Source organism: Prionailurus bengalensis, chromosome C1 (genome assembly GCF_016509475.1).
Source record: "Prionailurus bengalensis isolate Pbe53 chromosome C1, Fcat_Pben_1.1_paternal_pri, whole genome shotgun sequence".
Taxonomy (NCBI): Eukaryota; Metazoa; Chordata; class Mammalia; order Carnivora; family Felidae; genus Prionailurus; species Prionailurus bengalensis.
In genome coordinates, this window is record NC_057345.1 from 19,653,856 (window position 1) to 19,675,358 (window position 21,503).

The 21,503-nt window shown below is 43.6% G+C and overlaps 1 protein-coding gene and 1 long non-coding RNA gene across 3 annotated transcripts in view; one reads left to right on the forward strand and one right to left on the reverse strand.

The window, feature by feature from the left end:
• Nucleotides 1-4,235: 4,235 nt before the first annotated feature.
• LOC122480121 lies at nt 4,236-7,350 on the reverse strand. The gene is made up of 2 exons (XR_006296514.1): nt 7,203-7,350; nt 4,236-4,984 (listed from the first exon to the last, which is right to left on the reverse strand). It is a non-coding gene; the product is annotated as an uncharacterized LOC122480121 (long non-coding RNA).
• A 177-nt stretch (nt 7,351-7,527) lies between these two features.
• Nucleotides 7,528-21,503, forward strand: part of CEP85 (centrosomal protein 85) — a 35,376-nt gene continuing 21,400 nt past the window's right edge. The window contains exons 1-3 of one of the 2 annotated variants that reach the window (XM_043574135.1): nt 7,528-7,703; nt 17,835-17,908; nt 20,923-21,075. In XM_043574135.1, the coding sequence (XP_043430070.1) occupies nt 17,854-17,908; nt 20,923-21,075 (208 nt within the window). In that variant the 5' untranslated portion in view covers nt 7,528-7,703; nt 17,835-17,853. Of the gene's footprint in view, nt 7,704-13,024; nt 13,157-17,834; nt 17,909-20,922; nt 21,076-21,503 lie in introns of those variants that run through there. The other variant, XM_043574134.1, reaches the window with a different exon arrangement.

A 21,503-nucleotide genomic window follows, 5' to 3' on the forward strand; every position in this document is an offset into this window, starting at 1 on the left:
TGAGACCAGGATAGTGTGCTCACTTGTGAAATACTGTGTGTATCCCTCCACAGAAGTTATGAAGCATATTATTGTGTTTTCATGCACTAAGGATGAGACAGCTTTTCTTTTTGTGTTAATTTTTTTCCCGGTTACTAAGAACATAAAGTCTGTAAGATAGACTGTCTGGGTTTGAACTGTGCCTCATTTTCTTCTGCCGGGGTTAAGAGCACATTTACTGCATAGCATTCGTGTTTGAGGGTTAGCTGTTATCAATATTATTATTTGGCATTCTGCATCACAATATACTATTGATTGCAATAGCAGAAAGTTATGTGGCTGACTTAACCCCCACCTTGCCCCGTCTCACACACCTGCCCTTAAATTGTAACCCATCCCTCTGACCAAATATGCCTGCCAAAACAGAAACAGTGAACTTATTTCAAAAGGAAAGGGGGTGGGGCGCCTGGGTGGCTCAGTCCGTTGGGCTGCCGACTGTGGCTCAGGTCATGATCTCTCAGTTTGTGAGTTCAAGCCCCACGTCGGGCTCTGTGTTGACAGCTCGGAGCCTGGAGCCTGCTTCCGATTCTGTGTCTACCCCTCCCCTGCTCACGCTCTGTGTCTCTCCATCTCTCAATAATAAATAAATGGTAAAAAAAAAAAAAAAAAAAAAAAAAGGAAAGGGTAAAGTCTTTAAACTCAAAATAATAAAACAAGTCCAGAAATATTTTACACTGATATCTCCAGTACATTTTGCTTTTTAATGACTTTTAAACAGGTCATCTCAAATTCAGCAGAAAGTGTGGAAAGAGCAGGTACAGAAAGGAGGGAAGGGTTGAGTATCAGCTTCTCATTCATCACCCAAAAAAAGGTTTCAGGACACAGTGTGTTGCAAGTGGCAGAAAACCTATTCCCAATTGGCTTGAGCAAAATAAATAATAAATAAAATTGAAACCATGAAATAAAACAGAATTTGTTGGCTCATGAGACTAAAAAGTCCTGAAGAGGGCTTGAAAACACCCCAGCCTCCTGCTCCTGGCTCCCAAAGGCGCTCCCTCCCCTCCCTCAGGGTTGTCTCTTCATTTTTTTTTTTTAAGATTTTATTTTCGGGAAGACACCTGGGAGGTTCAGTCAGTTGAGTATCTGACTCTTGAATTCAGCTCAGGTCATGATCCCAGGGTCATGGGATCAAGCCCTATGTCGTCTCTGTGCTGAGCACAGAGCCTGCTTGAGATTCTCTCTCTCTCTCTCTCTCTCTCTCTCTCTCTCTCCCTCCCTCCCTCTGCCCCTTCCCCAGCTCTGTTTCTCTCTAAAATAAGAAAAAAATTAAAGTTTTTTTTTTTAAGGTTAATTTGTTTTGAGAGAGAGTGAGAGAACAGGCTCACAAGCAGGGGAGGGGCAGAGAAAGAGGGAGAGAGATATACCCCAGGCAGGTTCCGCCCTGTCAGTGTGGAGCCTGACCTGGGGCTCGATCTCAGGAACCGTGAGATCACGACCTAAGCTGAAATCAACCGTCAGACGCTTAACCAACTGAGCCACCCAGGCACCCCAAAAATATTTCATTTTTAAGTAATCTCTACACTCAACGTGGGGCTCGAACTCACAACTCCGAGATCAAGTCACATGTTCCACCGACTGAGCCAGCCAAGCACCCCAGTGTTGTCTCTTCAGATTCGACCTTTATAAGACAGGAGGCTTGATTCAAGCAGTGTAAGCCCTTCAAAATCCCCAAGGCCCAGGCTACCTGTTGGAATGTGAGGGAAATCAAAGAACAAAACAAATTAGCATCTCTAAAAATAATCTTGCAAGGCAAGTGACAGAAACCAACTGTTTGGTTGGGCTGCTCAGGGAAGACAGGAGAATTTATTATAAGGTGTCTCCTGGAGGCCACGGATAGGCTCCAAGCAGGTTCTCCAGGGTCTAGGACTTGGGACTGTCAAAGTGGCAGGAACCAGGGAGTTGCCTCTCGTCTCATTCTGCACCTATACCTACTTTGTTCCTTTCTCCACACACTGGCTCCCCTGCCTCTTAGCACGCATGACCGAGAACTGCTGTCTCAGAATCTCAAGCTTTATATCACCTTCTTTTAGGCTCAGTTCCTGGGAAAGAGACTGTGAGTGGATCAGTTGAGGCCAGGGATCAGGGTCCCCCAGGGCCATCATGGTATAAGGATGTCACTCCCATGAGGGGAGTCTTTGTTTAAGGGAGTCATTGTGGGTTAGGCTAATACACCCACAATGTCTCTTCTACCCAGATTAGAACTAGTACCCTTTCCTATGGCATCATCCCAGGAGCCCTTGCACTGGCTCTTGTCCTCCTGCAGAACTGTCCCTAGTGTTGGTGGCCCTGCACTGCCAGCCACAGACAATTGAGGTGGTTCTGAGCAGCTGCTTCCTGAAGACTTACCGCTGGATCCTTAGGGAAGGCACCTTCTCAGGATGTCCCAGTGTCAGCAAGATAGAGGAGGATCACCGTGTGCAGGTCTTCGTGCTGGAGACGAAGGAGGGTACTTGTGGACTCTGCCTCTCTGTAAGCAAGCTGGGACGGGATGCCTGTTAAGAATGGGGGAGTGTCTAGGGGAGGAGTGGGGTGCAGGGAGGACTGAGAAATGGGTGATTGGGCACCAGTTGTGACTTTATATCCATCTGACCGAGGAATAATTCTCTGGAATGGAGTCAAGTCTTAGCTATCAGACCAGTCTTTTTTGGGGAAAAGACCATGTTGTCCCCCATCAGACTGGGAATGTCCTTATAAATGACGCCATGTTCGATGGATTGAGATATCGGTTTCCAAACTTGACAGCCACAAAACCCCTTTAAAACAAGAGCAACTGCAATCACAACCAATATTTATTGGTTTCTTGCCATGTGCTGTGGGTCAAAATCTTTTTTTATGCCCTATCCTTAAAGCTTCACGATAATCCTGTGAAGCTCCCATTTTACGGATGAACAATCTAAGGCTCCGAGAAGTAGAGGGATTTTTCCCAAGTCACACAATTAGTTACTAACAGGGCTGGTTTGTGCTCCTAACTGCTCACTGATGCTGTCACCTCCTTTTTTTGGAAGAGATCTTACATAAAAGCCAAGTATAAAAACAGGAGAGCTCTGATTGAATAGGGGAGGAGGAAGGGTGACCTCTGCTAAACCAGCTCCCCAGTGTGTAGATGGGCTTCCTGTCCCTTCAAGGGAGGTTCTGGGGCTCCTGGGATCAGTTTGAAAACCAGAGTTTGTCCTAAAGGGATCATTTAGTTCTTCTCAGTGTCTACCATTATGTCTAGTTCTGCCACTCAGAGAGTCATGGGGTGTCTTGCTTAAGGTCATGGACAGAATTGGCAGTTTCAGTGTACGATAACGTAAGTCTACTGCTCTGCCCCCAGAACACTCTATCGGTGTTCTTTTTAATAAACTGCCTTGTTCATAGCAACAAAAAACATCATTTTGATTTTCTCAGAGAAAACAATAAAATACCAAAAAGATACCCAAATCTTGGGATAGGGACCAGGAGTTGGCAATTTTAACCACGGACTCCAGTGATTCCTTACCTATTTTCCAAGAGAAAATGCACACTGAAATTTAAGAACCACTGGCACAGAGGTTAAGAACATGGGCTCTGGGATCAGAGAGATGTTACATTCTGGCTCTGTTACTTGCTTTGGGCTAGTCTTTTAACTTTCTAATCCTCGGTTTGCTCTTCTGTAAAATAGGAACTAATAATAACCCTCCTCAGAGAGTTGTGGTCAGGTCCCAGTGCCTGACGTACAGCTCATGCTCAGTAAACTTGGCCCATTACTTTTAGTTCAATAAACAACTTGCAGCCAATGAAGATGGGAGGTGTTTCCCCTGGAGATCTGAAGGTAATGGGCGCCTCCCTGTTTCTTCCTAGACCAACCTTTATTCTCTGGAGATGCCTCTTCTGCAGGTTCACCCTGCCTTCATCAATACTGCCTCCACAATGCTCAGCTTCAGTCCAACCCTGAGGTCTTCCCGTGAGTTCTTTTCTGTCAACTGCCTCTTGGGCTGGGCTCTGCAAAGCTTCCTGAGTTCTCATTGCTACCTCTAATCCAGGCAAAAGGAGTCAATACTCTGAAGATGTTGGCCCCCTGTGCCCAACCACCAATCATAGGCACCTCTTAGATTGAAACTCAAAGCATTTGTGGAAGAAAGAAAATGCTCCAATGATGAGCACTGGGTGTGGTATGCAAGCGATGAACCATGGGAATCTACCCCAAAAACCAAGAGCACACTTCACACACTGTATATTAGCCAATTTGACAATAAATTATATTTTAATTAATTAAATGAAAGTACGTAATATAACAATATAAAGTCTAGGTTGAAATATATGAGATCACAAAACAAAAAAAAAGAAAGAAAATGCTCCCATGAACTAATGCATTATGGGTCCTTTATGTAAATTACCGTGAGGTAGGTTGGCTTGGATGGCTTCAATGGTCCTAGGCGGCCCCTCATTTTTCAGAAAGTCCAGGAGGAACGTTAGCAGATTTGCTCCTCCTGTCCCCTTATTTACTATGGCTACCAGTGTTCAGTGACCTTGGGTGCAAGTCAGAAGGTGAGTGACTGTCCCTCCGTCTGCAGTTTCATGGTGAGAGTCTCACTCTGGTCACTCTCCAGATATGCCACCATCCCTGTTCTGTGCACTGGGGATGTCATCATCATCCTGGGCATCTTCATGGACCCTCAGCTCTCATCGGTACTTGAGAACAGACCATTTCCTCTTGGCAAACGTCTCTATATGGTTTTCGGAGTCATAAGCATTGATCCAGACAGATTTGCCCCGGTGGCCAATGAGGCCTTTGCCAGATGATGATCTTCAGGACTGGTACTGTTAAGTCCATGTACCACTTTGTGAAGGAGCGGTGTCTGTCAGGCCACAGTACCTTCCTACCAATGCCATGCTAGCTCTTGGTCTGTGGCTTGTGCTGAGTGCGTTTGTTCCCATGAGCACAGATCCTGTCTCTTTCGTCTGTATCCTGGGTACGTAAACACTGGGAGAAAGTAAAGTACTGGGTGAATGTTTGTTGAATGAATGCAAGTATTGTCATTCCCATTTTGCAGATGAGTAAACTAGGGCACAAGGAGATTAAAGCCTGTCCAAGATTACAGCCAATAAATAACATTCATTCCTTTTACTTTTTCTTCAAGTATTAAGGGCCTACAATGATAGATGTAAAAAACCAAAACCAAAACTGACATTTCAAAGTGCTACACACTATGCAATATACCTGACATGCATTACATTTAATAGCTAATACTGACACAGCATTTACCCCATGCCAGGCATGTTCAAATTACTTCACATATATTAATTCCTTTAAGCCTCACAACACACTGTATGAGATAGTTGCATTTTTATTCCTATTTTATAGATGGAGAAACCGAGGCTCAGTTCACACAACTGGTAGACCTTTAACAGCTTGTGGTCAGAAGAACAAGCTGGGTCTCCTGACTTCTAGGTTGTATTTCATTAATATTAACAGATCTTCACAGAGCACAGTGAATCATTCATTAACTCACTGATTCCTGAAAATAGACCTAGGAAGTATTATTTCCCCCCGCTTTACAGATGAGGGGATTAGAGTGGGTTCAGAGAGTTGAAATTACCTGACCAAGGGCACACCGTTGGTCTATTCACACTTTAGAGTCCGGGTTCTGAAACACCACCAAATCTGTCCTAGCATGTAATTCTTCCTTTGTCAGGAGGAAATAGAACCTAGTGATTAAAGGGATGGGGGGGGGGGGGGGGGGCACAGCAGCCAGGCTGCTCCCTGAAGAAACTTGAGCAACCTAATTAACCTTTCTGAACCTCAGTTTCCTTATCTCCTTAAAAAGGAAAGGCTCTGTCAAGGTGGTACCTAGAATGGACTTATTGATGGTGAGCTTGAGCCCCAGAATAAAGACCATGGAGTAAAAAGACTAAATGGGCTTTGAGGAGTACAAGAGACAGAGATCAGACAGGTGACTCCCTAATGCCCAAAGGAGGTGGCATCTGTGTGGACAGGTAACTCAGTGGGTAAGTAATCTGCTGTCCCTTAGGCTTTTGCACTGGCTGGTTTCTCTTCCTAGAAACCCTCAACTCAGATACCCATAGGGAAAACTGTCATCTCCTTCAAGTCTTTGATAAAACGTTACCATTTCAAGGAAGCCTACTGGCCCATGTTATTTAAAATTGCAACTACTCTCCCCTCATCCATTCTAGATCAGTTTCTTTCTTCTGTGTATCACCTCCTAACTATATGCCATATTACATGAGATAATTTACTTTTTAAAAAATTAAATTATTTACTGTCTGTCTTCCCTTAACCACAAGAGACTAGGAGGTTTTGGTCTGTTTTTTTCACTCATGTTCCCTAATTCTCCCAAGGACCTAGGACCTAGAACAGAACCTGTATATAGTAAGAATTTCCTTCCACCATGGAGTCTATAGCACAGGCCGATCCAAATATTACTAGTTATAGTGAAGCGTTTACATTTAGGTTATTGTCACCTCAAAAAAGTCACCATGACAATAGCATGGACAGTTCAGACCATTGGCTCCTAATCCCTTAGCTCAGAATTTTCTGTCTATCAGAGGTTGCCACTAATCCCTACATTGCCATCAATAACTGAAGTTTCTTTTTTCAACTTGGAACAATTATTGCTAAATAAGTGATCACTGATAAACTATGCCCAGTCAAGCAAAAAATTATCGAAAGGAGAGAGCCTTAGAAAAACAAAACTAAGACAAAGAAAACTAAAAGATCATCTTTCCATGAATTACCCCTACCACACCATCAAAATAATAATAGTGAAGAGAAGGGAAGGAGAAGAAATAAAAAACATAGTAGGAATGAAAAGATGGAAAGAAAGAAAGAAAGGGAAGAAAGAAATGGAGGGAAGAAAGGAGTCGGAGGAAAGGGGAAGAGGCAAAAGTATATAAAGTATATAGGATTGATGTGAAGATGAAATCAAATAATGCACGTAAAGTTCTCAGTACGACACGCAGCGTTCACAAACAGCACAAGCGAAAAGGGGGAAATCAGTATTTGTCCGTCCACACCGCTGGCCCAAGCCAGGACTCCTAACAGTCAATGACTGCAGCCTCTTTCCACAGCTGCCCAGTCAGCAACCGGCTGCTAGGAGGCCTGCGGGCCAACGGGGCCTCTCTGCAGGTGACGCTGGCCTTCAACCTGTTCCACTTCGTGACCAGCGACACGTTCTACTTACGCAGCCGAGTGACCCTGTGTGACAAGCGGGAGGGACACCCCTGCCAGCCGGTGAGCTGGCAGCCCTGGGGGATCCTGGCAGTTTCCTTAGCCTACGCCTGGCGCCGGTGGAGGCGGCCCACTGGAGCCAGACACGTAGCAATACACCAATGCTGCCATCCTGGGGGCGGGACTAAGGCGGGGCCTGGAGGATGGCGGTGTTGGGGATTGGCCTATCCTGCCGGGGGCAGGAACCGGAGGCGGGGCTTGTGTTGCAAGGGACCAGTGGTTGACCTAAGGGGCGGGATTTGGGGGAACACACCTGGCTCCCCGGAGTCCCGCGCAAATGCCCGCCCTTGCTGGGGCGGGGAGGGACCTCGCTACCCTGAGGCTTGCTTGTCCCCCGCCGACCTGTAGGCAGAAGAGTTCGCCTGGGAGAAATCGAGCCTGGGAGATTCCGATGCAAGGGCGCCTGAAGACCGGCCGCTGGCTGGGTGGTGTTCGGAGCCCATCCGGATTAGCGGTAACTGGGTCATTTAGGGGCCTCTCTGACTCCTCTTGCAAAGCATCCCACTGACCTGCTCTGAGACCCCTCCTACCTTCATGTCCTCACACTCCTCTCTTAATCCAGGTCCATATCCTCCCCAAACCTATATCCTCTTCAGCTTCTCCTCTGCTCAGGAAGGGTCCCCTCTCCTCACGGATCATGTTCTCATTCAGTTTCTACTCCTCTCCTCCCACTCCCACCTTTCCCGCCACACCAGCTCACTCTTCTTGTAGTCTGTTTGTCCCTTGTGCCAGCCTACTTTTGTGTATCTTCCTTGCTGGTCTGGAACAGTCTCTCCTTTCATAACAGTCCTCCAAAACTCCGACCCTCATGGAAAAGCCTATCTTAGTAAGTCCGTTCTTATTAGAGGCAGAAGACTCATCATCACACCATTGTGAGGCCCTGCTTCAACAAAGGGTCAGCCCTCTTGCCCAATCTTGATGCAACAATGGGAATCCTGTCAGAATGTTTCCTGGAGTTCAATCTTTTTTTCTATGTGGTTTGAGTTCAATGCCTCCAGCAGCACGTGTTTGGCAGATTGGTACACAGGGATTGGTGTGAAATTCTGGCGGGTGCACCAGGGTCTGGGGGGGGGGGGGTGCACACTGGGTTCTGACTGGTGCTGGTCTTGGATCCTATCTCTGCTCATCTCTGTGTGACTTGGGAAAAGTCAGTTACCCTCTTAGAGTCTCAGATTCCTCAGCAGGACACAGCAGAGTTGTCGTTGTGGGTTGTTGGTACTTACAGTTAGAGCTTTACACTTCGTCAGAACCTGAGACTAGACAGAAATGACTTAGAGTAGGGGGTTAGGGTCAGGCAGGTAATAAGTGAGAGGAGATGAGTGGGGTCCACATTGAACTAGAGTATGTTACATCCCTGTACTCCATCTCTCACCCCCAAGGGAGGGACTGTCGGGACAGTGGGAAACCTTGGTTGAAAGAATGCATGAGTGGATTACTAAATAATTCCCCAAAGTGGAATATCTAAGCCTAAATCCACTGAACCCTGTTGGTAATCATTTGTTTCTTTCCTGCAGAAGCCTGGATGGCTGTCTTTATTCTGATGGTGATAGGCTTGATGCTGTGATAAAATCCTGCCGAGATATCTTCCCCAACTCTAGCCCTTGGCTTCTAGTTTTGTTGCCTGAAGTAAGGGTGGGGTAGAGGAAGATTTAGGGAGAGACGAGTAGTCTGTCCTCTAGTTAGGGAGACAAGATGAAACCCCAGTGTGTCCCAACTACCATCTGGTAAGGAATGTGGCTGCTGAGCCTCAAGCTGTGCTTCCTCATCCCACCATCCCTTCCCATCTCTGGAACTCTTCCAAGGACAGGATTGGGCTGCTCAATACGGTAGGGGACTGGGCAGGGAGTATAGCCAATAAACAACAAGGAATTTTCCTACTTTGACTCCTTTTCTGTGTAATCTGACTACAAAGCTTCAGCACTTCATGAGTGTGTGTAGTTGTGAGAAGTCACTTTATTCTCTATAGGCATCAGTGTTTGTGCTACTATCATGTATCCATTCAAAAATGGGTTGGAACCTACTATGCCCCAGTTCCTGTGGTAAGCCTACACAAGACACAGTTGTTAACCTTACAGAAAGGACAGCTGAGTGCAGGAAGTAGGTGGTGTGGACCAGGAGACAGGACAGGCTTAACAGGTTGGCAGAGTGGCACTTTTACAAAACCACAAGAAGGCCCTTGTGCCTCTTTTTTGTTTGTTTTGTTTTTGAAATACTTTTGATTGATATCTATGACCATTTTGGAAATCAATTTCTTGGGAAAGTATTTTGGTACAAACAATAAAAGTTAAATTTAACAGTCTTGGGGCTTCTGGGTGGCTCAGTCGATTGAGCATCCAACTCTTGATTTCGGCTCAGGTCATGATCTCATGGTTCATGAGATTGAGCCCTGCATTGGGCTCTGCGTGCTTGGGATTCTCTCTCCTCTCTCTCTGTCCCTCTTCCCCCTCACCTCTCAAAATAAATAAACTTAAAGAAAAAAAAGGATTCTCTCTTTTCCCTTCTGTCCCTCTCCCCCAATTGTGCTCCCTAAAAAAAAAAAAAAAAAAAAAAAGACGTTAAAAAAAGTCAAATTTAACAGTCTTAACATTTCATTTGCAAGAACTTTTCTTCTCATTTAATGCTTTAATAGCTCCTAAAAATTAAATCAGATGATCAGTCCATATTATCATTTTTAAAATTTTAATTAAAAAAAATTTTGAGAGAGGGTGTGTGTGCGAGCGAGGGAGAAGGGCAGAGAGAGAATCTTAAGCAGGCTGCATGGTCTGCATGGAGACCTATGTGGGGGCTTGATCCCATGACCCTGGGATCATTACCTAAGCCGAAATCAAGAGTCGGACACTCAACCAACTAAGCCGCCCAGGAACCCCTATATTATTTTAAGCACACCAAAGTCACACATTTTTTAAAAAATTTTTAATGTTTATTTATTTTTGACAGAGAAAGAGAGAGAGACAAGAGTGTGTGAGGGGAGGGGCAGAGAGAGGGAGACACGGCATCTGAAGAGGCTCTAGACTCTGAGCTGTCAGCACAGAACCAACATGGGGCTCAGACTCACCAACTATGAGAACATGACCTGAGCCAAAGTCAGCCCCTTAACTGACTGAGCTACCCAGGCACCCAAAAAGTCACACATTTATTAAATCAGCATGCAAGTAATTACATTTCATTGGGATTTCATATTCACTTTATAGGCCTGGAGTAGAGTATTTAAATAGACCTTTTGGTGAAGGCATTAACTTTTGCCCTTATTTAAAATATATCCTGAAGGTGGGGTGCCTGGGTGGCTTAGTCCATTGAGTGTCTGACTTGATTTTGGCTCAGGTCATGATCTATTGGTTCAACTCATGGGTTCGAGCCCCATATCGGGCTCTGTGTTGGCAGTGCAGAGCCTGCTTGGGATTCTCTCTCTCTCCCTCTCTCTGCCCCTCTCCTGCTCTCTCTCAAAATAAATAAACATTTTATATCTATATCTATATCTATATCTATATCCTGAAGGAAAAAGGCAAAATATTACTGATTGTGCTATGCTTAAATATCTCAAAAAAATAGAATGAAACAAAATTAAGTAAACAAAGAAGCTACTGAGCTTAAACTATATTTAGTTGACCAATGAAAGAAGCCTCTGTGCTGTGTAACAATAGATGCTTATAAAATAAGCCACTAGACAACACTAATGCATGTGAAAGCAGTATCTCTAATGATAGGATTACAACTAAGATGCAGTTAGTTTATGTTCTTATTTTCTTTGATTAAGCTGGGGTGGGATATATCTGGCCAACTCTTTTTTCACTCGGGTGATAATTCCAAATTTTATTAAATTTGCAGCAAGTCTTTTTTTTTTTTTTAATTTGTTTATTTTGAGAGAGAGAGAGAGAGAGAACAGGTGGGTGAGGGGCAGAGAGAGAGGGAGAGAGAATCCCAAGCAGGCCCCATACTGCCAGCACAGGGCCCCACATGGAGCCTGAACCCACAAACCATGAGATCATGATCCAAGCTGAAATTAAGAGTCAGACGCTCAACTGACTGAGCCACCCAGGAACGCCAGGTCTTTTAAAAATAATAAAGTAACTGAAGATTTAAGACTATCTCATATCTAAAAACTGATTGTGAATATTCTCTGAAATTAACATCTGATCTTTGTTAAGACATGAAGACTCATTCACATTTGAAAATTAGTAGTATGATAATGGAGTTACTTTTAAAATACAGATATCCAGGGTACCTGGCCAGCTTAGTCAAGGTGGAGCATTTGACTCTTGATCTCCAGGTTGTGAGTTTGAGCCCCCACATTGGGTGTAGAGATTCCTTAAAAATAAAATCTTTTTTTAAGTTTATTTTTTTTTATTTGAGAGAGAGAGAGAGCGAGAGCGAGCAAGTGAGGGAGGGGCAGACTGGGAACAGAGAGGAGAGAGAGAATTCAAGCAGGCTCCATACTGTCAGCACAGAGCCTGACCCTGGGCCTGGACCCACCAACCACGAGATCATGACCCAAGCTGAAATCAAGAGTCAGATGCTTACCCAGCTAAGCCACCCAGGCACCCCTAAAAAAAAAAAAAAAAAAAAAAAAAGGACAGATATCCATTGGAGAAAACTGCATAAATGCACTATGTGCCATTTGTAAATTTAAATCTCAGCACTTCCACTATGTTTCCAGTTAGCTTTGTCTTCCGTTCTCTGTATCGGCTCTTCAAATACTCTCCGTTCTTCTCAGTCCCCTATATGCCCGTTCCCTCCCTCTTCACAGATGTTTTCCACAAAAGAAACAAGCAATCAAGTAGAGGTTTCCACCACCCATTAGTCTATCTCCTACCCACCAGTCTACAAATTTATTCAGACACCTATCCTTACTATTTAAGAAAGGTTTCTGGTCCTAATTTAGAGAATATCCCCTAAATGCATCTATCACATCATACCCAGATTCATTATCCATTAAATCTGCTATTTTATGCCTCCTATATTGTTACCTTAAAATGTTATGAGACCAGGGTGGGGATAGAACTTTGGAGCACATCCCCAGAGTCCTAACTCTAGACTGAATTTGATCCAGTAATTAATTCTCTTTAAGTCTGGTTCTTCAAAGTTAAGAAATCCCAACCTTTTAATGCCTCTCCCTCCCAGGTCAGGTTTCCAGAAACCCGGAATTTGTCACTATCCTTTGGCTGATGGCTTTGTCCCTCCTTTTAACAATTCCCCGGTCTGATTCTGAAGTATACATTAACGCAAATGAACTTAGTTCTTTTCCTTGGGACGGAGTTTGGGTAGGGAGGCAAGATCGATCTGTTAGTTACTCTTCAACCTGAGTCCTGGTCACAGTCTTGACCACTGGCGACCCTAACCCAGCCCACGCCCTGCCCCAGCCACAGATGAGCCCTAACCCTGACGAGGCAGTGACCCAGGCCACACCCTAACTCCGGACCACCACCTGACCCTTTGCTTTATCTCAGGTGGGACCACTTATAGGTAGTGGGGAATGGGAAAAGGGTGGGACCGGTGGGGGGGGCAGGGGTTCCTGAAAGATTTTCCCTGGCATCCAGCTTCCTGATCCGCCCAAGCCCAGGAAACCACTTCAGCCCTGAGTCTGGAGGGCTCCGCCCACAGGCGAGACCTGGCTAGGGGCAGGGCAGAAGGTTCCGAAGGGCGGTGAGGTCATGCGCAGAGAGATCCGTCCGCTCCCGGCGCCGAGCGCAGCGTGCAGGGGCGGGACACCGGCGCGGCCCGACTCCTGATTGGCCCCAGGCGGGCAGAAGGGGGCGGGGGCGGGGCGGCGCGCGCTCTGAGGCGCGCGGCCTGGCGGGTGTGTAACGGCCGTTAGGCGAGCCGAGGGAGGGAACTGCTGCCTGCGGCTGACGTGGTGGCCGCAGTCGGCGTCCCAGGGTGAGGGATTTCGCCGCCCGCTTTCGGCCCCACGTAAGTCCTCCTCCCCTCGGGAGCCCTTGATGGGCTGACAGACCCCGCCCCACCTTGGGGAGCCCCGGAGGAGCCCTAGAAACACTCCTGACCTGCCTTCTTCGGGGGCCGCAGGAGAGCGAGGCGCATGCGCAGAGCCGCTAAGCCGTCCTCTATGGGTCTCTCACCCGCTGGGCTTCCTAAAATAATACCCCGCACACGCCCCCTCGCGACTCGCTCGCGTCCCCGCCCTCTTCGCCTGGCTTTCTCCATCCTTCACTCCACAGCAGTTGCTTTACCTTTGTAAAGGGTAGGCCCCGTGCCAGTCGCCGGCGGGACGGCGGGAAGCACGTTGGTTGCCTTCACGCGGCACGCAGTCCCGGGAGAAGAGGCGACATTGCTCGGGTGACGACTCGTTCGTTAGCACTCAGTGGTGTGGGCTGGTCAAGTACTCAGAGCGCTAAGCACCAGGCGCCGGTGTAGTTCGGGAGGGCAGGGAGCCCTCCATGAGGAAGCGAAGTTGGGGCTGAGACTTAAAGGGTGAGTAGAGAGTTATGGTTGGGGGACAGACAGCACTTGTGAAGGCGCCAGGCTAGAGTTTCTGAGCCGACTTTGCTCCCCACGGGATATTTGACGACGTCCGGAGACATTTGCAGCTCTACAGCTCGGGGATTGCTCCTGGCATCTAGAAGTCAAGGATGCCGCTAAACATCCACCTTACACAGGACAGTATCCCCCCCGCCCCCCCCCCCAACACTTATCTGACCGAAAATGTCAGGAGCATCCCGATTTCCTAACCCTGCTCGACGAGGAGGTTACAGCATGTTTGTTCAATAGAAGGTATCCAGCACTTCACGATAAAACAGGAGGATCAGAGCCCTGTTTGTCTTTTACGCCAGTATATTTCCAGCATCTGGCACAGAGCCAGGCGAATAGTAGGCACTCAGTAAATTTTGGTTGATGAATTGAATACTGTGTGCTGGGTCAGGAGGGTCGATAATACCAGGATGATTAAGATAACCATGCCTCATTACTTATCCAAAGTCCTTTTCTCAGGACTTTGTAAAGATAACTTCTTGGCAAGGATTTGGCTTCTATTTCTTTAGGTATGGTTTAATGAATGATCATGGTCATGACAGTGTGATGGTGTGAGATTTTTTTTTTTTTTAATGTATGTTTGTTTATTTTGAAAGACCTCATGCACAAGGGAGAGAGAATCCCAAGTAGGCTCTGCACTAACAGCACAGAGCCTGATGCGGGGCTTGATCCCACAAACCCGAGCCCATGATCTGAGCCCAATCAAGAGTTGGAGGCTCAACTGACTGAGCCACCCAGGCACCCTGATGGTGTGAGATTCTTACTGTGCTTGTGTCAGCTGTGTATCCTTTCAAATCCATTCCTGTCTTGATGTGGTTCTCAGCAGCTGTCAAGTGTGACATTCCACACTAAGATTATAATTCTTTAGGGAGAGAAATATGACAGTCAAAACCTAACTCTTGGGTAGCACCTTGGAAAAGTGAGCCTGTGTGGTGACCAGGGGCAAAGTGAAGAAATTGTATGAGCTGTCCCTGCTCCCAACTTCTTTGGGGCTTGCAGCTCTGGCTGGGTCTGAAGCAGAAACCCCCAACTCGTGGTGCCTTGGTAACTTCCTTTATTTCTTTTTGTCACACACAGAAAAATGCTAACTAGACTCCTTTAGCATTAGAGCACAGTCCTGGCTTTGAAGCCTCTTCTGGCTGTATGACCTTCACCTCTGTAAGCCTTCATTTTTTCATCCATGAAATGAGGGTAATACTAGTAATTGCCTCATAGGTTTGATGTGAGCATTGATAAGACATGATACTTATACAGTGTTTAGCACAGTGCTAGGTGGGTAGAAAGTACTGAATACATATTAAATTTGTTGGATGAATAAATAGTTTAAAGGGCTTTGAAGATAGAAACCATCAATGTTGAGTGCTTTTTTTTTTTTTTGTCTGCTTCCATTCACTCCTACCTTTCTTGGCTGTGTAATTGGTTATTTACATTACTTCTTGTATATTCATTTCTCTCACTTTTATTTCAGGAAATCTTTATCTCCTTCAAATGATCCTAAAAACGTCCACCAATAGCTCATCTACTTCTGAACTTAGTAGGAAAAAGTTAAGAATGATCTCTTCCATATTGTTTTGCTTCTTTTGGGAGTTCTTTTTTTTTATTGTAATTCACATACAATAAAATTCAATTTTACATGTGTACAATTCAGTGGTTTTAGTACATTCACAAGGTTGTGCAGCCATCACCATTATCAAATCTCAGGAGATTTTGATCACCCTGGAAAGAACCCCCATATCCATTAGCAGTCACTCCCTATTGCCCCTCCTCTTAGTCCTTGGCAACCACTAATCTATCTATGTGGATTTGCCAGTTCTGGACATTTCATATAAGTGGAATTTATCCATTCATCAGTTGATAGACATTTGAAGTTTTTTTCTTTTTGGCTGTTATAAATAATGCTGCTCTGAACATTCATATACAAGATTTTGTGTGAGCATGTTTTTTTTTTTCTCCTGAACATATACTTAGTAGTGGAATTGCTGAGTTATAGAGTAACTTTTAAAAAATATATATTTTATTAAAAATTTTAAATGTTTTTATTTATTTTGAGAGAGACAGAAACAGAGCATGAGCAGGGGAGGGTCAGACAGAGGGAGACAGAATCGAAGCAGGCTCCAAGCTCTGAGCTGTCAGCAGAGCCAACCGTGGGGCTCAAACTCGTGAACCATGATATCATGACCTGAGCTGAATTTGACACCTAACTGACTGAGCCACCCAAGTGCCCCTAGAGTAACTCTTTAATTGAGAGTTCTTTTGTCATCCTATCTTCAACTCTTCTGAATTTGCAAAGGTCTCAGAATCCTACTACCATTTTTGTTATACTTTAAAGAAATGAGTGAAGGAAAGGATTTTGATAGTGACCATTTGATATCACTACTAGGCAGATAATCTAATCCTTCTGTGTCACCATTAACACACTGAATGATAATAGCCGTATATGTTGAAGCTTTTACTGAACAATCTCTTACCCACTTTGTCAAGACCTGGGATTGCAGGGGATGGTACCATTAATGTAGATGCAGTGAATAAGTGAGGGTTTGGGTTGTTGTTACTAAGAGAAAACTATAGAGGTCAGTAAAGCATACTAGAGAAATCTGTACCCATATAGCCTTTGTTTTCCCTTCAGAGTTGAATTTCACCTCTTAAGAATTGTGATCTACTGACTGATTTTGTTCCAAACTCTTTGGGAGCTCTTATAAATTCAGTTTCTAAATTCATACTTTATCTTCCAGGGACCACAATGTACCTCTTTTTTATTGACATAAACTGACAAGTAATAATAATAAAAATGTAATTAAGCACTTAATATGTGTCAGGCACTGTTGTGAGTTAATTCTAAATGAATTAGCATGCATTAGGTTTTGTTTTTATCATTTTTATATGAAGGAACTGAAGCACATAGATATTAAGAAATTTCCCCAAGGTTACACAGCTAATTGAGAAGTCAGACTTCACATTCAGGCTGTCTGATCACACGTGCATACTCTGAACCACTTCCCTGTACTGCCATGCCTCTTAAATACTATTCAAAAATAAGATATTTCCTACTTTTAGTTACAGTTAATTAAAGCTTTTGTTTACACAGATAGTAATCAGACTTATGCTGAATTCTCACAGCCTAACATTAGAATAAATGTAAGTGTTTTAAGAAGTGGGGAAATGGGAAGAAAACCTCATGTTCCCAGCTGAGAATTGGAGTTATGCTTATGACCAAGAATTCTGTTTGTGAATCATATGACTAACTTTCATTACTGGAGGAATAGGAGAACTTAAGTTAATTGTAACTGAAGGTATAATACTCCGCTGGTAGTTTGGTTGTTTAGTTCTTTCTCCACTCCACTCCCCCATCCTATTTTCATGGCTAAGAAAATCCATGGCAAAGTTTGTTAATTAAAAGTAATATTAGGGGTGCCTGGGTGGCTCAGTCGGTTGAGCATCTGGCTCTTGACTTCAGCTCAGGTCATGATCTGACAGTTTGTGAGTTTGAGCCCCACATTGGGCTTTGTGCTGACAGTGCAGAGCCTGCTTGGGATTCTCTCTCTCTCCCTCTGTCTCTGCCCCTCCCTCCACTCATGTGTTCTGTTTCTCTCTCTCTCAAATAAATAAACTTAAAACAATAAATAAAAGTAATATTATTTTGGGGGTGCCTGGTGACTCTTGGTTTCAGCTCAGGTCATGATCTCATAGTTAGTGAGTTCAGGCCTCACCTCTGGCTCTGTGCTGGTGATGCAGAGCCTGCTTGGGATTCTTTCTGTCTCTCCCTTTCTCTGTACCCCTCCCCTGCTCATGCTCTCTCTCTCAAAATAAACATTTAAAAAATATATCATTTTTAATTTTTGCAGCAATTGAGGGGTTCTAGGATCATATAGGATCAGTATTGGGAATCTCTATTTGGTTCTAGGTTTTCTCTCCCTTAATTTAGGAAGAGAAGTAGGAAGGAGTATTAGGAGTTGCTTTGCCTTAAAAAATATCTTTAGGAGTAAAACAAGGGGAGGACCAAAGACTATTCTGTGTGGTTTTGGCAGTTTGGGTTGAATGGGAGTGAGTTATAGGGAATTAAAAGTAATAGAGAGATCTGACTGGTTATTCCTTCATTCTGCAGTTGGCTCAAATAACTATTGATGGCCATGCAGGAGAAATACCCAAGTGAGAGGATCTCTCATGTGACTTCACCAGGTGAGTAGTCAAAGTTTTCTGGGTTAAATTCTGACTTTTGCTCTGTTGTTCCATAACAAGTTTCCTTTAAAGGAAATATTCAGCAAACAAGCATTCACTGAAATGCTTGAAAAGAACAAAAATAACAGGAGGCTATATTCAATAGAAAAACAGTCCTCTCCAAGAGAACAACTGTTTATCTCGGGTCCTACATGGCTTCCAACAAGCCCACGTGATTGTTTGGGAGGGGAGGACACATGAAGGAACAGAATGATTTTGGAACATAGTTTCATTTGAAATCAGAAAAACACAGCATAAATTACTGTGTTCTATGTTGTCTTTGTAGTCCTGTGGGTGTGTCAGTCATCTGCTAGCCCACAAAGATTGGAATTCTTCTTGGATGCCTACAGTCTCAGTTATGTTGTCACTAGAGACTCAGGAATTTATCTTTAGAGTGGATTGACAAGATTTTGAAAGCTCAGCAGATATACTAAGTGGATATATTAAGTATATTAAACATATAAATATATGTATACACAATAAACATATTAAGTAGATACAGTATATTCAAGTAGGAAGTAGCATAGAAAAATAACTTTTTGAATCTGGGGTATTTATGAAGAAAAGGGTACATTTTATTCAGCTAAGGATATGCTTTATTTTATTTTTTTTAATCTTCATTCATTTTTGAGAGAGAGAGAGACAGAGGGTGAGCAGGGGAGGGACAGAGAGAAAGAGGAAGACACAGAATCTGAAGCAGGCTCCAGGCTCCGAGCTGTCAGCACAGTACCCGGTGTGGGGCTGGAACTCATGAAATGCAAGATCATGACCCAAGCCAAAGTCAGACACTTAACCGACTGAGCCACCCAGGTGCCCCAGGATATGCTTTATTTAACTTTAAAATCCCACAGTGCCTTACAGCAGACATTTGTTAGATATTTGTTGTATTCTCCTAGGCATGCTGCCTTGCAGAAATTATGCATTTTAAAAAGCATTTGTTGAATCAGTTCAAGATTCATTCAGCAAATATTTATTGATCATCTGCTATATGCCACACATTGTTTCAGGGCTGGATTGTACAATTTCTTATGACAATTATGTGTATAACACACAAGTTTTTGGGATGTAGCAATTTCTAACAAAACTCACTGCTCTTCTGATGGCTTTTGTCTTTAGTAATCTCTCATTCAGTTAATGATGGTCTTAATATTTTGATGAAGATGCTGGTGATAGGACATGTGACATAACACACAAAAAATTTTGCTTTCAAATTTTAATTTGGAAATAAGCATAAGCCTCTTTACCTATATCAAAATAAAATTTTATTTTAACAAATATCTCTTCTGAATTGATGTGTGGAGTGAGCAGATAGAAAAGTGGTACCCATAAAGAATGGAAGGTTAGTAGTAAAACAAGAAGTGATTTCCAGTAAGAGGCCAGGAAGATGGTAATAGAGGCTCTTAATCAGTTTTCCTTATTTCAAAGGGTCTGGCAAATTGTAAGCTAAGTAGAGAGAGAACGCCATATAAACTCATCAAGAAGTCAGATTACTTTCTTTCTAGTACTTAGTACAGATAGTAACACCAGCTAATCTTAGGCTGATCAGAAGCTCTGATTGTTGGGTATATCTTCTATGAAAGATTATTACTGATTACTGCATGTATATAAATTCTTTCAAATCAGGCAGTCCACTGTGACCCAAAGAATAAAAAGGTGTCCTTGGAGAAAGTTAGGGTGCCTTCAGTAGAAAGCAGAAGTGTAGCAAAATTAGAAGAAAGCGGGTGAAAAAGATGGGAGAAGCACTAAAACTGGAACAAGAGAGAGGGTGGTTTGTGTTGAGATATCATTTGCTTCCCACTAAATCAAAAAGTCTGTAGAACTTTATTTTCTGATTTCAACTCAAACTCTGACACTTTAAATGGATAAGTAGACACCATTTCCTCTTTGTCTGTTTACACTGATCATCAGATACGGTTTAGAAAATTAGTGGTTTTTTAACAATAAATACTAGCAAATTATTTATTGAATATTTTCTACTTACTGGCCTTTAAATAGCAAGCTAACAGAATTAAAAATATCTCATCAGTCTTGTTTTGTCTTACCCACTCGGAAATTTTAGTGGTTTCTTTGCATTGCACTCAAAGTCTTAAACTCTTCAGATTGACTTTCAAGACTTACCTTGATCTGGATTCACCCTGCCCACAGGGTATCCTTGTTCAGTCAAGCAATGATTTTCAACAACAGACTGGACTGCCTATTAACCTAGGGAACATTTGGAAGCATATGAGGTATTTTCAGGTTTCACAGTGATGGTGGGATGGGGTTAGGGCTGCTACTGGCTTTTAATAGTGACCAGGGATGCTAAGCCATCCTGCCACATATAGACTACACATTGAAGAATTGTCATGCTCAGAATGCCAAAAGCAACCCTGTAAGGGGAAAGAATGTGGATATTGGAATCTAAACAACCTGGGTTCAAATCTCAGCTCTATCCATTGTAAAATAGGGGTGATGATACTGTTCAGTAAGGAAGATGAGATCATGTTGATAAAGTGTTATGGCTTCTAGGTTTCAAAACATGGTAGTAGCTACTATTAAATAGTATTGTTTTCCATCCCAGTACTTCTGGGTTCTTGGTAAATCTTATTTCTGTCTGTGAACATTCTCAACTCTCATGCTATTTCTATTTAAAATTAACTAACTTAGGGGCACCTGGGTGGCTCATTTGGTTAAGCGTTTGACTGTTGATTTAGGCTCAGGTCATGATCTCAGGGTCATGACATTGAGCCCAGCACTGGGCTTCATGCTCAGCATGGAGATTCTCTCTCCCTCTCTCTCTGCTCCTCCCTTACTTGTACTCTCTCTCAAAAATAAAAAAATAAAATTAACTAACTCAGAGTAACTGAAATAGGTACAGGAGAGAGAAGGGTAGGGTGCTGCTATTTTTTCATAGGTTTAAGTGATTTATTTAAACAGTCTTGTGGGGGTTATATCAGCTGGTTCACACTAAAGGTGGGAAATGACACTTGTTTCAGGTTCCGGTGTAATTCAAAAGGGCAGTTCCCTGGGGACTGAATGGCAGACCCCAGTTATCTCAGAGGCTTTTCGGAGTCGCTTCAGCCGCTGTTCAAGTGTAGCTGACAGTGGGGACACAGCCATTGGCACATCATGCTCAGACATTGCAGAGGGTAAGTGTGAATTAATGTTTTGATTACCAATATGTGTTGTCATTTTCACATTGTGTTCCAGGTATATTGTCATTTCCAGAGTATTCATAACTCAGTCCCTTCAGCCAGGGAGTTTGCTTGATTTTTCTTACTCCCATGTTTCTTACAACTGGTCCTTTCCTCTCAATTTTTACTGTTTGTCCTATCTTAAACAACTTTCTAGTAGGTTTCTTGGCTTCAAGTGTTTCCCTCTACTGCCAGACTAATTTCTAAAAGCCTGATTTCATAGTTTTCCTTTCCTGTAAATTCTCAACTGCTTCTATTACTTGGAGGATAAAGTTCAGGAGCCTTGCTGAGTTCTGTGATCTGGCCTTATTCCACCCATTCAGACATATTTCTTAACTGTCACCAAGTATGGTGTTATTATGTTATGAAAAAGCACAGAACTT